General features: G+C 38.8%; 1 protein-coding gene across 5 annotated transcripts in view; it reads right to left on the bottom strand.

Annotated features, from left to right (window-relative positions):
• Positions 1-15,342, bottom strand: part of COL12A1 (collagen type XII alpha 1 chain) — a 114,067-nt gene that overhangs the window by 83,422 nt on the left and 15,303 nt on the right. For all 5 annotated transcript variants that reach the window (XM_032650699.1, XM_032650698.1, XM_032650701.1 and 2 more), the window contains 8 exons: positions 15,050-15,313; positions 14,711-14,875; positions 13,898-14,071; positions 11,855-12,145; positions 10,843-11,445; positions 9,407-9,679; positions 6,098-6,370; positions 4,200-4,472 (listed from right to left, as the gene is read on the bottom strand). In XM_032650699.1, coding sequence (XP_032506590.1) covers positions 4,200-4,472; positions 6,098-6,370; positions 9,407-9,679; positions 10,843-11,445; positions 11,855-12,145; positions 13,898-14,071; positions 14,711-14,875; positions 15,050-15,313 — 2,316 coding nt within the window. The remainder of the gene's footprint in view (positions 1-4,199; positions 4,473-6,097; positions 6,371-9,406; positions 9,680-10,842; positions 11,446-11,854; positions 12,146-13,897; positions 14,072-14,710; positions 14,876-15,049; positions 15,314-15,342) is intronic.

The following is a 15,342-nucleotide window of genomic DNA, read 5'->3' as shown; positions in this document are numbered from 1 at the left end:
ACTGAAATATTAATCATTATGAAATGAAACTCTATTTTCACCTTACAGATTGTTCCAGCCGGCTTTCATTGAGTTTCACATACCACTTTCAAAAATAAAAGTTAAATTGAAAATGTAATGTAAACCCTCTTCTGAATCAATTTGTCTTTTCCGTTAGAGCTCAGCTCAGAGTCATCCAACTTTCCACAGCAGAATACAGAAGACCTGCTCTGGATAACGTTCATGTGGAAACACACTTGATTTACAACCAACGACTTGGAGTCACCATTCCAAAGGACAAAGTTCACTATTGATCAGTTAACTTAATTACTTAAAGCAGCACATAGTTTTATAAAACCCCTAAACAATTAAATGGACCTTCAACCTCAAAGCCCGGGTGAGATTTCTTCCGTTAAGTGTCACCTCTCTGATGTAACATAGATTTTTCTCTGATAAGCCATTGATTTGCAGAAAAGAAAATATGAATGACTGTTTGGTGATGGTGCTAAAGTTCCCTGGAAACATCAGAGTTGTTATACCCAGAATGTATGATTTTTCAAATTATGAGACAGCAGTAAATCTAGGATAACATAGAGGCCTTATTTAGTCCGTCTTGGAGGGGCCCCATGTCACTCAACATCTTGCAGAAGAATTCCTGTGATGTGCTAAAAACCTCATTGTAACAGAATGTCAGCTGAGTTAGCTTGATTTGATGTATAGGAAGCCATTCATGTGTAGGACACTGGAGAGTTGCTATGGCAACTGAAACAAAGGAAATTCTGAAAAAATCATCTTTTCCATAGGCAAAAAACACACTCAAAAATAAAAGAACTGTATTATTCCAAAACTGAAATTTTCATTCACTTGTGGTAAATCTCTGAATTAAAATGGGCATTATTCATTTCGAGGTTTATAAGGGCAGGTTTGCCTCTCTGTAAACACTAACAGTGACAACCAAAAGTTCTTTCAAGACTTAAAGTTCGTTTACATGTACAGCATTGTTTTAGTAATTACATTAAACCCACTTGAACAACAACAGGAGAAAGAAACAATGTTAATCAAACCTAACAGTTTGGGCTCAGATCCCTCCGAAGTTTGGATCTGAAATGGTAATAAATTCTGCCTTTGTGATTCTGTTTCATACAGTACTGGGGCCAACCATGAACTTCCCCAACGCCAGTGCTGATAAATCTCTCTTCCAGGGACAGGGGAATTTTCTGATCATTGGCGACATTTCAAGAAAGCACTAGGAAACAGATTCAAGTTAGGGATGGTTGTAGACCACACTGATTATTTTTTTTAATTCTTTTTTAATTGAATAGAATGCACTTCAGTCAATCTATACAGTTTTCAACCCACAGAATGCCCTTGCTGGCTGAGCCATGCCACTGGACGGAAGAAACATTCCTTCAAGGTCTGCTCTAACCACCTCCTCTCCCCAGAGAAAAACAGATTAGAAAAACAGCAACCCTCAAAAGCAGTGGCCTGGCTCTGTTTCTGGGCTTTCCATTCCCTGCATTTACCATCATATCCTATTCCTGTATATGGTATGTGGATTTGGCTAGGTTAATATAATAACATGAAATAGAATAACCAGGGGCAAAAGCCTTCTATTATTTTCACTTAGTCACAACTATGCTTTCCCATATTCCTCAGGTTTACCACACATCGTGCAATGAGATAAATATGTTAATAAAATCAGGCTGGCGGTAATTTCTCTAATCCTTCACTACAGTAAAGAGCTTTGGTGTCAATGGAAAAAAATCTACTCTTACAATTTAGCTATGAATTAACTATATTTTTAAAGGGAACTTGCAAATCATCTAGCTTTCTTCCTTCTCAGGGAATGGGAAACAGTAATTTTTTAATTTATTTTACTACCTGTGCATCTCCCGTCGAGATTATTTCTGATCAGATACGTGTGTATGCACACTCACACGTGCATACAAGTTGTTAGATTTTCTATACCCCATGCTCGAAGGCATAAAATTATAAACAGTTTAGCTATACACCTGGCCTAGAAAAATCATCACCCAGTAGTATATGTTTGCTGTTCAGTTAAAATGTACATTTTATTTTCTAAAAATTGGTAATACATTATTCTTAGTAAAGATGCCTTAATCTTTAGAATCAAGACTTTTGACTGAATATAAATATATTTTTAAAGTAAGAAATGCAGAAGAACTGCAGAAGGTTAAAAGGTACAAGCAGAAGTAAAACTATTACATTATTTCTAAGATACCCTTTATAAGAGAGAAATGTTCGCAAATATAATCTCCAGCTATTCTATAAAAATAAAAGCTCAAAAGTTGATCCTTAAAAAATCCTATGAATAATCTACGTTGAAAGCCTGTAGAAAGCACATGAGAAAGAGGACTTCAAAGGTCAAAAGAAAAGGACAATCTTCTCAGAAATTCTGAACGCTGCTCCAGATACGGAGATCACATGCTTTTGTTGTTTGGATTATGTCTCTGTAATTAAGGCAATTTCCATTCCTCTCATTATTTTCAAAACTTTAGAGTAACCAATCAATATCTTTGAAATACTTACAAAAGCTGTATTTTTAGATATCAGTTCTAAAGTGAATGTTGTTTCCCCTTGATGAATTTCATATACGTGGGGTATTTTATTTAGAGTTGCCAAAGCGTTTCACTTACATTCTCCCATTTGATCTCCACAGTAAGTCTGGGAGGAAGGGGGAACAGTGGTCGTCCCCTCTTTATAGATGGGTAGACTGAGGCTCAGCAGGGTTAAGGGATTATTTCAAAGTCACATGGCAAGGTAGCCAAACCAGGACTCTTCTGATAATCAGTACTTCACGCGCTGCTATTTAATCTTTCGTTTAAATCCTCTTCTAATAATAAATCTCACAGAGTATTGGACTTAAACTCTTGATGACTCTTAGAGATAGAATTTTTTTTTTTTTTTTTTTTTTTTTTTTTTTGCTGTACACAGGCCTCTCACTGTTGTGGCCTCTCCCGTTGCGGAGCACAGGCTCCGGACGTGCAGGCTCAGCAGCCATGGCTCACAGGCCCAGCCGCTCCGCGGCATGTGGGATCTTCCCGGACCGGGGCACGAACCCGTGTCCCCTGCATCGGCAGGCGGACTCTCAACCACTGCACCACCAGGGAAGTCCAGAGATAGAATTTTGATTAGAATGTTTTTGTCTATCTGTTCTTATTTCTTGACTAAGTCTTGACGTTTCAATCAAAACTGCCTCTTGTAGGCCTCGTCCCTGTCAATCATAACATATACAGTCCTCCAAGCTCTTGGATTCACTAAATTTGATGGAGATTTTGCCTAATATCACTGTAATCTCACATTACAAAAGATACTTCGGATTTATTTTCTTCCTACAATTATTTTAAATAAGTCATAGAAAAGATGGTGATAACAAAAGGAAAGCTATACCTGATCTCCCATTTAGGCCCCCAGCTATGGAACTGAGTCATCATTGTAACCATCCACGGATAATTCTTTTTAACACTACAATCCATTCTCATTGCGGTTAAGCTACATTTGTATTTTCTCTCACACAGGACTTACTTTGTGGTTGTGGTGAGTCAAATCTAAGCTGCCATTGTAGTTCAAAAGAGCCTAAGAGATATGAAGGCCTCTGACAATGAACTCCAGAGAACCAAGGAAACAGCTCTGGTCTCGATGGTTCTTACTAAGCACTGCACTAACTTTGAACTTCTAACTCTGAACTGAATTTTAGAGATCATTTAGAAAACAAATAAACAGTAACTTGGATTCTCACATTTTTCAAGCTATTGTGAATGCTTATATGCATGGTGTATGAAAAGAGGCCGAGAGTCCAAAAAAGGTTTCTGCTCCTGGGTGATGACAGCAGCTGCGTTACCTTGGGCAATCCAAACCCTCTTTCTCCGCAAATGCTTCCCAAGGCCCCTTCCCACCCAAGTGTCACACACCTATTCTCCATTTAACCAGTCCATGGCACTGCAGACACATTTCTACGGCCTTACCACGCGCTCAGCTCCCCAATACACTTCTCCCCAACCAAACTTAATTGTTTCAGTAGCTTACATTCTACGTCTCTGAATAAGAGGCAGTTTTATGACTACTTATTTTTCAATACAAATTCCTTTTAAGAAAAAGGATCGCACACTCCCAGATTTCATTCTCTGAAAACATTTTAAGCTCCCTAAATGCGATCGCAAGCAAGCTCAGGGATTTCTATACAATATGACAGTAATTACCTTCAAGCGTTGCCCCTTCTCCAAAAAGGGCATCTCCAGCCCCGGACGCATACAAGGCTGTCACAGATAAGGCATACTGTGTCCCTTCGTTTAATCCTCTCAGGACAGTATTGGCTGTGTCTCCCTTCACAGTGACCTCTTGAGTCTCGCCTCCTGCCACGGGGGTGTATGTGACGAGATACTGTTTCACTTTTCCTGGTGCCCCAGTCCAAGATAATTTCATAGTTGATGTCGTAGGGTCAGAAACTCTTAAATCTCTTGGGTTCCCTCTAACTTCATTAAAAAATAACAACAACATCAAAACTCATTATTTAATAAAATGACTTAAAATACACTTTGTTGCTTTATATATATATATATATGAAATCAAATTTATATCCTAGGTGAGATTATGGCTATCGTAACTATTGACTGGCCAGAAGAGTTTAAGCATCTCTAAATTGGTCCCTATGTGTCAGTAGAAACAAAGCAAAAGCCATCTAACTCCTCTTCTGTATTTACACATGCTAAGATCTTTCATGTTAGAATCTTTCATGTAAAAGACTTCAATGTTTTCTCTAAAAGTGGAACAAAGCACTATAAAATGTATACGTGCTGATTAGTATCACAATGGAGAGTTTAACTCTGCTACGAAATTATCAGTAAAAAGGTTTGTTAGCATAATGCTATGAACGTCTAAATGTGATGGCCATGAAATGCACCAATGTGATAAAAATGATAAATGATAAAAATAATGCCGTCCCTAGAAAAAATATATGAGAGGAAACAGCCCAAACGAGGTCAAGTCTTGGGTAAAACTCAAAGGCTGCCCGTCTCTTTGCAACTATGTTTGGCTTTTCATGCCTTTCCTGGTAGAGTGGCCATGTGGTCTCTGAAGGGTCTCAAGGCACCCAAGTCTATGACTCTCCCCACCAGGCACACATCTCCAGCCACTTTAACTCCAGAAAATAGAAAGGTCAAGCATCATTGGGTCTTTTTCTGGTGCCTGGCACAAAGAGCCCTAGGTCCCCAACTGGAAAGAGTGAAACAGAAGTGACTTCCCAGAGGGAAGAGAGGAGGAAGAGAGCAGGTGGAAAGAGAAAGTGTCTCTGCAGGAGAGGCTAATTAGCTAGGCTGCACCAGGAGGGAAGTAGTGACGCAGGCCCAGCTAGAACATGTCTGCACAAGGGCAATAAAGTCCACAAACTCAGATTCACCACATATGAGCAACATGACTCTGAGCTATTATTTAGTTCCCTTGGCCTCCATTTTTTTTGTAGAACTAGGATAAAAAAGTAACAACTTCATAGATTCTATGCAGGGATTAAATGAGATAATATACGAAAAGCTCTTTGCACAGAACCTGATACAAATAGTTGCTTAATAACTTCATTATTGCTCATATGTAGTTATTATTATTTTTAAAAAACTTTAAAGATAAGGAATAAAATGAAAATTAAGTGTCTTAATTTTCCTCAATGAAACCACACATTAAATATTAATAATTTGCAACTAATATCAGAATCTATCCTAGGAGCCTAACCATTCCATTTAAATAAAAACATGTTAATATTCTTAAATATTCCTGAAGAAACGATATGTAATCCCTCTCAATGGTACATAACGGTTTGATTTTTAATCCCTAGTCATCCTTCAGTTTATATTCGAATATTTAATAATATTATTTTAAAAGAATATTTAGACCATCTCATAGCATTCAGGTTCTTTTGACACCAATAAACGTTGTCATGAGTAAGTCAAACATTTGAGTAAGACAAGTCTAATAGGACTACCGTCGAAGATACTCAGATAATTGAGACAAAGTGTCTCATGGCTCATAGCATCTGCATAGTTGTCCAAAGCTGCTCCTACAGTCTAAGATTTCAGTTGTTACCAAATGATGAGCATATTTTCTCTACCTTCTTCAGTGGCTGCATTTCCAGTCAACGGAGAGCCAGATCCTGAGAAATATTCAGGAATTACAGATACTTCATATTTTGTGTCTGGAGTCAGGTTCTCCAGCGTTCTCCTCCTCTGATTGGCTGGGCTGGTAACCTCTTTGCTTTCTCCACCAGCAACTGGTCTATAGATAATTCGATACCTTAAGACTCTCCCCGGAGCCTGAGTCCAGGTAATTTTAAAGCTATCTGTAGTCTCATCCGTCACCTTTAGGTTTCGAGGTGCTCCTTTTACTGAAATTTAAAAAATAATAAGTTGACTGATTTTATGTGAAAAATAAAACAGTAGTTTTTGATCACTAAATTATAGCATTTCTCTCAGCAAATCCATGAGCAGCTTTTTGACAAACCTCCTGGTTCCTGCATGCATTTAGCCAGCTATTAACTAGATTCTGAAAGAGCAAACACTCTACAATACTCAGAAAGAAAAGAAGTACTGTCAACTTTTTAATCAAATAAAGAGGTATATAACAGTAAACTTTTAATATCATAAATACTCTATTAAATTGTAAATTAATGTTGACATAAAATTCAAAAATAAAAACAATCTGTTTCCTCAAACATAAGTAACAAGGCTTTCACTCTTACTAGATTTTCTCAGAAAAGTAGGAAGATAATACCTAACACCCAGGTCTACCACATTTACCCACTTGAACAAACTCTCTTATCCAATCAGTACCACAATTCATTTTTTTATCTGCACAGTCATTTGCCTTGAGAATAATTAAATCATACATGTGTTACACCAGATACATTGTAGGCACCTAATGAATGCTAGTTGAATCTAAATCCCGAGGTTAAACTACAATGTAAGTAACATCCACGCACTCAGTCTTAAATGAAATTTTCGCTAAGCCCATGTAAGAACATCATTTGATTTTGTGGTTTAATGGCCTTTTTGTTTAAGAAGCAAATTGTTCATATGGACAACACAGTCAAGAGAGATGAACTAAATCTACTGGGGTAAAACCACAGTGCAATATATCTGCATGCACCTCACATACAATTAGAAGTTTATCTAAATGTCCAACACATCCATAGACCACTCCAGGGAAAAAGGAGTTGTATATCTCAAGAAAAGAAAGAAATGGCAGGTGGCAGACTTACATCAATGATTCATTTAATATGGCAAGGAAAAAGACTAAATTAGTCAAAACAAAACTGATGGATTTGAATACTGGCTCTGAAATTTAATTAATGTATAATTTTGAGTCTCAGATCACTCAACAGTAAAAATGTGACTATCTGTAGGGTTACTGAGGCAGTTAAATGAGACAAGCCATGGAAACAATTATCATTGTTTGGAAACAATTATCACATCAATTATCAGTACCTGACACATGGCAGAAGCTCAATAAGTGCTAGTCTAATAAAGGTGTTGAATCAGACACTTCCTCATTGACAAAAGAAAATCTAAATCTCAGATTTCAGTACAGGCAGCAGAATTGGAAAGGTATTATCAAATTCTATTGTAGTAGCCCAATGACCAAAAACTAGAGTGTAAACGAATACAGTTGGCTCTATTCAAAAACCCTTTAGACTTCAATTTCTTCTTGAGGCATAGTTCCATCCCCATCCCAAAGTGCTGAAGAAAGAGGGCCAGGCTCATGAAGCCGCAGTGTGGGCATTACAGAGAAATCATCAGAAAGTCATAAATATCTAAGTGTGGACTGCTAGGTTATACTAGCACAAAAATCATAAGACAAGAAGACATCTTAGGCCATTTAGTTTATCTACTAGCCTTCGGGCAGAAATATACCTAAACCATACACAAAAGAAAAATCAATCTTATTTGAAAATTTTTTCGGAGAAAAGATTCTCTAGCTTTTATCAGCAGGTAGACCAACATATACCCTCCCTGTGAGCCAGTACTTCTTTGTAACTAAAATTCCTCACGCTGCTGTTTCAGCCTCTTCTGTATCGAATAAAAATGGAGAAGAATGACTGATATCTCTTGTAATATTCACTGTATATATCAAGAGTAATTGTCTGGTGCTGGCCTGCTAACCAGGTTCACTGGAATCCTTTAAATGTCAAATGTAGAGAAATGTATCAGAAAGTATTCAAATCTATCTAGTAAGGTGGACACATCTAAACAAATATTGCTTAAAATATCTGGTAAACTTTGTACACCCATGTTCTTAGCAGCATTGTCCACAATAACTAAGGGGTGGAAGCAACCCAAGTGTCCACCGATGTTGGTATATACATACAACGGAATATCATTCAGCCATAGAAGAAAGAACATTCTGACGCGTGCTACAAACACGGATGAACCCTGAGGACCCTAGGCTAAGGGAAATAAACCAGTCACCAAAGGACAAATACTGTATGATTCCACTCACATGGAAACCTAGAGTCATCAAATCCATAGAAACAGAAAGCAGAAAGTTGCCATGGTCGGGGGGACAGAGGGTAGCAGGAATGGAGAGTTATTGTTTAACAGGTAGAGAGTTTCAGTTTTGCAAGATGAAAAAGTTCTGGAGATGAATGTGGTGATGTTAGCACAACCATTGAATGTACTAATTGTCACTGAAATGTACACTTGAAATGGTTAAAACGGTCACGTTTATGTTTTATGTATATACATGTATATTTTACCACAATTTTAAAAAAGAAAAAAATTTGGTAATATATATTCGCCATCAGAAGTTTGGTAGTTTCAGAAGTATCTGAACACGACACTGTTGGTACATGGGACAGAAAATGCTAGATAAGCAGTATTTCCAGAGTTAGTTCCATAATTATTAACAGTTCTCTATGTCTCAACCTCAAATTCATCACAATAAATCTAGGGTCTTTTACTTAAGAGTTTTTCTCTTTTCAAAAAGATTTATGAGGGCTTCCCTGGCAGTGCAGTGGTTGAGAATCTGCCTGCCAATGCAGGGGACACGGGTTTGAGCCCAGGTCTGGGAAGATCCCACATGCCACGGAGCAACTAGGCCCGTGAGCCACAACTACTGAGACTGCGCGTCTGGAGCCTATGCTCTCCACAACGAGAGGCCGCGACAGTGAGAGGCCCGTGCACCGCGATGAAGAGTGGCCCCTGCTCGCCGCAGCTAGAGAAAGCCCTGGCACAGAAACGAAGACCCAACACGGCCAAAAATAAATAAATAAATAAAGATTTATGAGTAGCTGTGTTTTAAAGGTACTGAATCTTACGAGGGCATTCACAGTGTTGGACTATAGAGCAGATGGTTATTTCAAATGGTAACTTTGTTCTACAATAAACCGTTAGTTTGGGGAAAACAGTGGAGAACCCTCTCACACCTTCTGCGGTGGTCTCCTCTCCAGCTAAGGGTGTACTGAAGCCATCCTCGTATTCCGCGGTCACGTTGACCAGGTACAGGGTCTCTGGCTTCAAGTTGCTGAGAACGACACTGGTGCTCGAGGCTGGCTCCACCACTGTCACCTCACCATCCCCAGTAGCCTCCTTGTAGGTGATGTGGTATGAAAAAACATTTTCTCCAGAAGGAGACCAACTGGTTTTCAAACTGTAGGAAGTCACCTCAGAAAAACCAAGATCCTTTGGAGGCACATAAGCTGTTAAGGGAAGAAAAAAAGGACATAGTTAAAATTTTTTAATCTATAAACCAAAAATGGACCTAACGACTACACACTTTTTCAAATGGCTTACATTCGTTTGGGAGAGTGGTCATTGAGACCAATGCACTGAGTAAACGTTGTACACAAGACCACTGAGAGAAAGCCTCTCACTCACAGCCCCACAAAGAGGTCCTAATCATTTGTCTTGACCATTCATAACACTAAGTTATGTGTTTAAATAACCAGTTAAAACTGAATTAGAGTTTTGAGCTCCCTAAGACAAAGCACTAATGGAATGGTCCTGCCCACAATTGGAATATTTAAAACAGTAACAGACCTAAAATGAACCATCAAAATGTTCCCATTCATCCTGGGCAATCAGATATTAACCTTTGGTGGTAGACAGATATTTCAAAGTAATAATTTAAAATTTTTTCCTAACAAAAGAATACTTATTAAACTAAATCATAGGAAGGCACAATGTTTAAGGCACACCCACTGTCCTTAGGGGACATACAATCAAATTGGAGAGACAAGAGAGTGTAAAGTAATTAACAAAAGAAAGTAGTATATTTGAATGCCAAATGACTATAAGTGATAAGTGTTATAGCCCTAGAACAATTAAGAAGCTTGATGAAAGAGATGGGACTTTTAATCGAATGTTGAAAAACAGAATTTGGACAAATGAAGAAAAAAGGATAGGGAATTCCAGATGTGAGGAAGGATGCCCAAAAAATGGTCCAGGAAAGAGAATGCATGAGGAGGATTCAAAGATCTAGGACTATGTTCCAGTCACCTTTGATTCAAAGCAACTAGCTCAGCACCTAACACATGGTAGACACTCAATTCGTGGTTATTCAACTGGATGCGACAAATGGGTTTGATAAAGCTGGTTCCCCGCCCTGACTGAGGATCTAAGATCAAAAACAGCTCATGACTCTTAGGATAAACAGCTTTGTCACCAATAAATACCTGACCCACACCCAGGAGAAAGTCATATCTCAGAGCTAAATGAGTTAAGTTCAGTAGTTTTCAATAACATAGGAAGGTTACCTTTTCCTATAGATAAAAATAATTGACAAAGCATATTATCCACAATTTTAGAAGCACAAATGCTGTGTTCACGAAGGGATAACTTTTACTTTACAAAGCCTACTGACCTTTTTTCTTTATAGCTGCCAATTCTTGCTCAATTCTAAGACAGATAGACTGTGTGAGTTCAAAAGATATCCTCTGAAAAGCATCAAAATCTTCCACTGTGAACACATGGGTCTCAGCAGGAGGAGAGGCAATGGCTTCTAATTCTGAGCGAACAGCATCCTTCACACCAACTGCAAAGATTTCAACATCTGAATTCCTTAGTTTTATAGCTGGGTCTCTGAAAGCGTCGGAAGATTTTCCATCCGTGATAAGAATCATGACCTTTGGGACGTCGCTTCTTGAACCCTTGCTCGGCACAAATATTTTCTCTCTAACGTAAGTCATTGCTTTCCCAGTGTTGGTAGATCCTCCTCTGTAGGGGAAGGTGTTTATTGCTTCGATTATATCTTCAACTTTGGTGAATTTTTTCAATGTGAACTCAGTATGCGGATCCCGGCTGTACTGGACAAGACTTATCTGTACCCTATTTGGTGAAATCTCAAAACTTTTGACGAGAACTTCCAAAAAGGCTCTAACTTTAACGAAGTTTGCAATCCCAATGCTATAGGAACCATCAACCAAAAACACAATATCGGCTTTTATATCCACACCACGTGAGCATTCTGTGAAAAGAAAGAAAGCCCATTAAAGTTCAACAAATACAAATTAATCAATAAAATATAGATACAGCTGTCCCTCTGTATCCTTGGGGGATTGGTTCCAGGACCTCCTTCCCCACACCAAACTCCAGGCATGCTCATGTCCATTCTATAAAATGGCACAGGGAAGTAAGCCCTCCAGATCCACGGATTCCGCATCTGCAGATTCAACCAACGTCAGACCACACAGCGGTTGCATCTGTGGATACGGAACCTCAGATATGGAAGGCCTACGGTATCCGGTTTTCTTAGTAAGCAGCCTTCTTTAAAAGAAAACTATTGCAAACATTTTGTTTAAAAGTAAACCTGAACCAGCATACTAGCAAATGGACCTTCAGGTATTCCAAACTCAGTGATACACCCATTAACTCACCCACTTGAATTTTCATTGGCTGAGTCTTCTCCATTATTGAAACCGGTTCACTGGATGTCAGTCCCTTCATGGCAGAGACGCTGATCTGGTATTCTGTGTCTGCTGAGAGGTCACGAACATTGAGTGTGGTCGTCTGAGGACCCACACTCAGAGCATGCTGTCGGCTTCCTGCGGTCATGGGTGTAAGGAGAACTTTATAGCCAGTCACTGGGCTAGGAGATGGATTCCAACTTAGCTTAACGTATTTTGATGAGACTTCCGTGGCAATCAAATTTGAAGGAGGTTCAACAACTACAAAATAATGAGCAGAAGCGTGATTAAAAACAGTGAGATGCAACCCTGTTAATGAGGTCTTCATGTTTGCACCTCAGTTTTCCTTATTCGAATTAATCATGAATGCATCAGGAAAAGTTCCCCAATCCCAGTCCCCCACTTCCACCTGTACCCATCAAACCGAAAGAGACTCAGTGCCTGAATTTTAATCAGGGAGATGAGAAGTTTAGGGAAAAAGAAGTCCTTGGAGAAATTAATAATAGGACATCTGATGCCTAATTCATCCTCTGGGACCAAGACTTTCCATTCTGGTTTTGGTATTACACTCATTGCCTTTATTCAGGTACCAAAGGAAGCACTTGATGAATATTTGTTAAATCAATGACTTACTCAATGCTTTAGAAAGTTTTTCTCTCTTAATAGTAATATAGGCATAATAATGTAATATTTAAGATACTTTGTAATATGCCAAGAAAGATAAAGAATTCAGCAGTTCTTAAATGACAGGTTCTTATCATCTTAAGCAATTGTATTTCCACTTATTCAAGATAAGAAAAAAAGTTCAGCTATGTTCATAATGCCACCAAACAGGGGTGAAACAATGGTTTACAACATGCATATTGACAAGCAAATACTGATCATCTAAAAATGTTCTCTCCTTACTCAGTGTAGAACATAGTCGTGTATTGGGCTGGCCAAAAAGTTCGTTCGGGATCTTCCGTTAAGATGTTCCAAACGAACTTTTCAGCCAATCCAACACTTAGCAGATAACAAAGTATTTTAAGCTATTTCAGACCAAATCTTGCAGGTTTTAGATTTGCCAGTGGAATCAGTTTCCCAGAAGATATAGTTCTAAGTTTTTATAAGCCAGGCCGCAACAGTGAATGATAAAATATGTACAAGGTTACTCACTGTCTTCTCAAAAAGGCAATCAGATGTAGTCCATAAAAATGACGCCTAAAGAAGTGAGAAGCAGTGGGAGGAAAGCAATGGATGTGCCAACTGGAAGTTTAGGCCAAGCTCTGGATTGATGCGGAGACAGTGCTGGGGAGCGGAAGTCTCAGGCGATTGCCAGCAACAGAGAGAAGAGGCCCCAAAACAGACTGCAATGCAGCCCACACCCCTTCCAGGGAGAGTTCAAACGGGGGCAGAACCAAACTTTGGCCTAACCTCGCACACACACCCTAGTGAAGGTGAGACACGTGAATGTTTTAAAAGACTGAGTAAAGAGAGGTTGAGCAGGGGAAAGATGGGCGGGGGTGGATTTTGTAATAAAGCAGAGCAAACAATCAGACATTAGGCGGTAAAACAAAGAAAGAGATTCAGAGCCCATGAAATAATAATAACATTGCCAAAATACTTGGGGTTTGTAGATTAAAGAGTTTATACGATTGAAGATGTAGCTCTTTAGAACTTATCTTTAATCAGTTGTGAATTCTTAGGCTAAGAGGCGAACAATTATGGAAACTGTGACTTTTTAATACTCCAAAGGATGCTTATGAAATGTCTTTTCTCTCTCCCATGTACTTAAAATCAATGACTGATAAAATGGAAGCATGTTCCAAATGTGGGAGGATCAAACTGACGGATCTTTGAAATATTCTTAAGAGCCCTGAAAACACTCTGCAGAGTATGCTGATGGAAACTCTTTTCCTCCGCCATTTAATAGAACCAGAATGCTCAACTAAATGTCCCCCTGCCTGTGAAGCCGTAACTGCTCTCAAGTAATGGAAGAGGGGGACACATGGGAACGCCCAACAATTCACTCACCTTCTTCTCCACTGACCAATTCCCCAAGCTGGTCGTCCACACCTGAGCACACCTGGGAGATGATCTCGTTCTGAATATCCACAATCGCGTCAAAGTTGGCCACGTTGAAAACGTGATTTAGGGAAGGTGTGGAGGCGATTTGTTTGAGTTCTTTTGCATCTGCGGCTTTAATGCCTTAAAAAAAAAAAAAGGACAAGGATATGGGAAGGGAAGTGTGGGAAGTAAAGACATTTTTCAAGTCCTATTCAGTCATAAACTGGAATTGTTTTGCGTCCTAATGAATATGCCACTGTTGAAATGACAAAAGCATTTTCCCATTTCACGTAACATGGCCAAAGAGGCAAAAGACTGGTTGGTAAAGCAGAGTGGGCTCTCATGCCAACCATGCCATCATTTGTCCCTGCCATCTGTAAAGATAATACTTTTTACTTCCAGAGTCCTGAATGAGCTGGAACCCTCTGAATTCTTCAAGAGTTACATAAGAGAGGAAACATAAAAAAACACTTAATGATAAGAGGAGGAGGATCTTTATTAGAATCATTGGCCCAGCATTCTTTGAAAAGCAGAGTGTTGACCAAGAATGTGAATACCGCCTTACTTAATGCATATGCTAAAGGAGTTACGTGAGAGAAACAGATAAGCAGAACTTTTACTCAAAAATGATTTGGATTAACACTATACTATCAAATGCAGTAAAAACTGCTTTCCTTCCTTGAGAAAGAATCGTTCCTTGAGGAATCAACCCTTCATCTTCCTGGCCATTAAGTATTAAAGTAGTTCTAAAACGAAAATACTTAACCAAACTTGACCTACCCAAAGAGAACACTTCAACCCCAATACTTCGAAGCTCTCTTGCTGGAATTTCCACTTCGTCCTGGGATTTGCCATCTGTAATAATAATTGCCACTTTGGGAAAGCCAACTCTTGATCCAGCAGATTCCGTGAAAGTATTTTTAATTAAGTAATCAATGGCTTCCCCTGAAATGAAAAAGAAATATGTTCAGTTCCACGTGACACAAGTTTACCAAAATCAAAAGCTATGCGATTAATTTCAATATTATTTAACATATGATAATTTGGGCAATGCATCCTTTCTTTCCCAAACAGATACTTCATTTACCTTAAACAATACCACAATTTGTAAAAACGTACCTGTCATCGTGTTGCCACCTTTGTATGGGATTTTTTTAATTGCAGCAAGCAGCTCATCCCGTTGGTAGTACTGATTTAAGTTAAATTCCGTCCTGGTGTCAGAGCTGTACTGAACAACTCCAACCCTTGTCTTCTCTTCCCCAACGTCAAAAGCAGATACAAGAGCAGCAATGAAGTCTAAAATGTACTTGAAATTATTTCTTCCCACACTCCATGAGCCATCCACAAGGAACACTAAATCAGTCCAGGCACTGACAGAGCATTCTGAAATACATGTGATATATTTTTTAAAT

The sequence above is a fragment of the Phocoena sinus genome, chromosome 12 (assembly GCF_008692025.1).
Source record: "Phocoena sinus isolate mPhoSin1 chromosome 12, mPhoSin1.pri, whole genome shotgun sequence".
In the NCBI taxonomy this organism is placed as follows: Eukaryota; Metazoa; Chordata; class Mammalia; order Artiodactyla; family Phocoenidae; genus Phocoena; species Phocoena sinus.
Note: the sequence above shows the minus strand (reverse complement) of the source record. Positions and strands in the feature narration are given on the sequence as shown.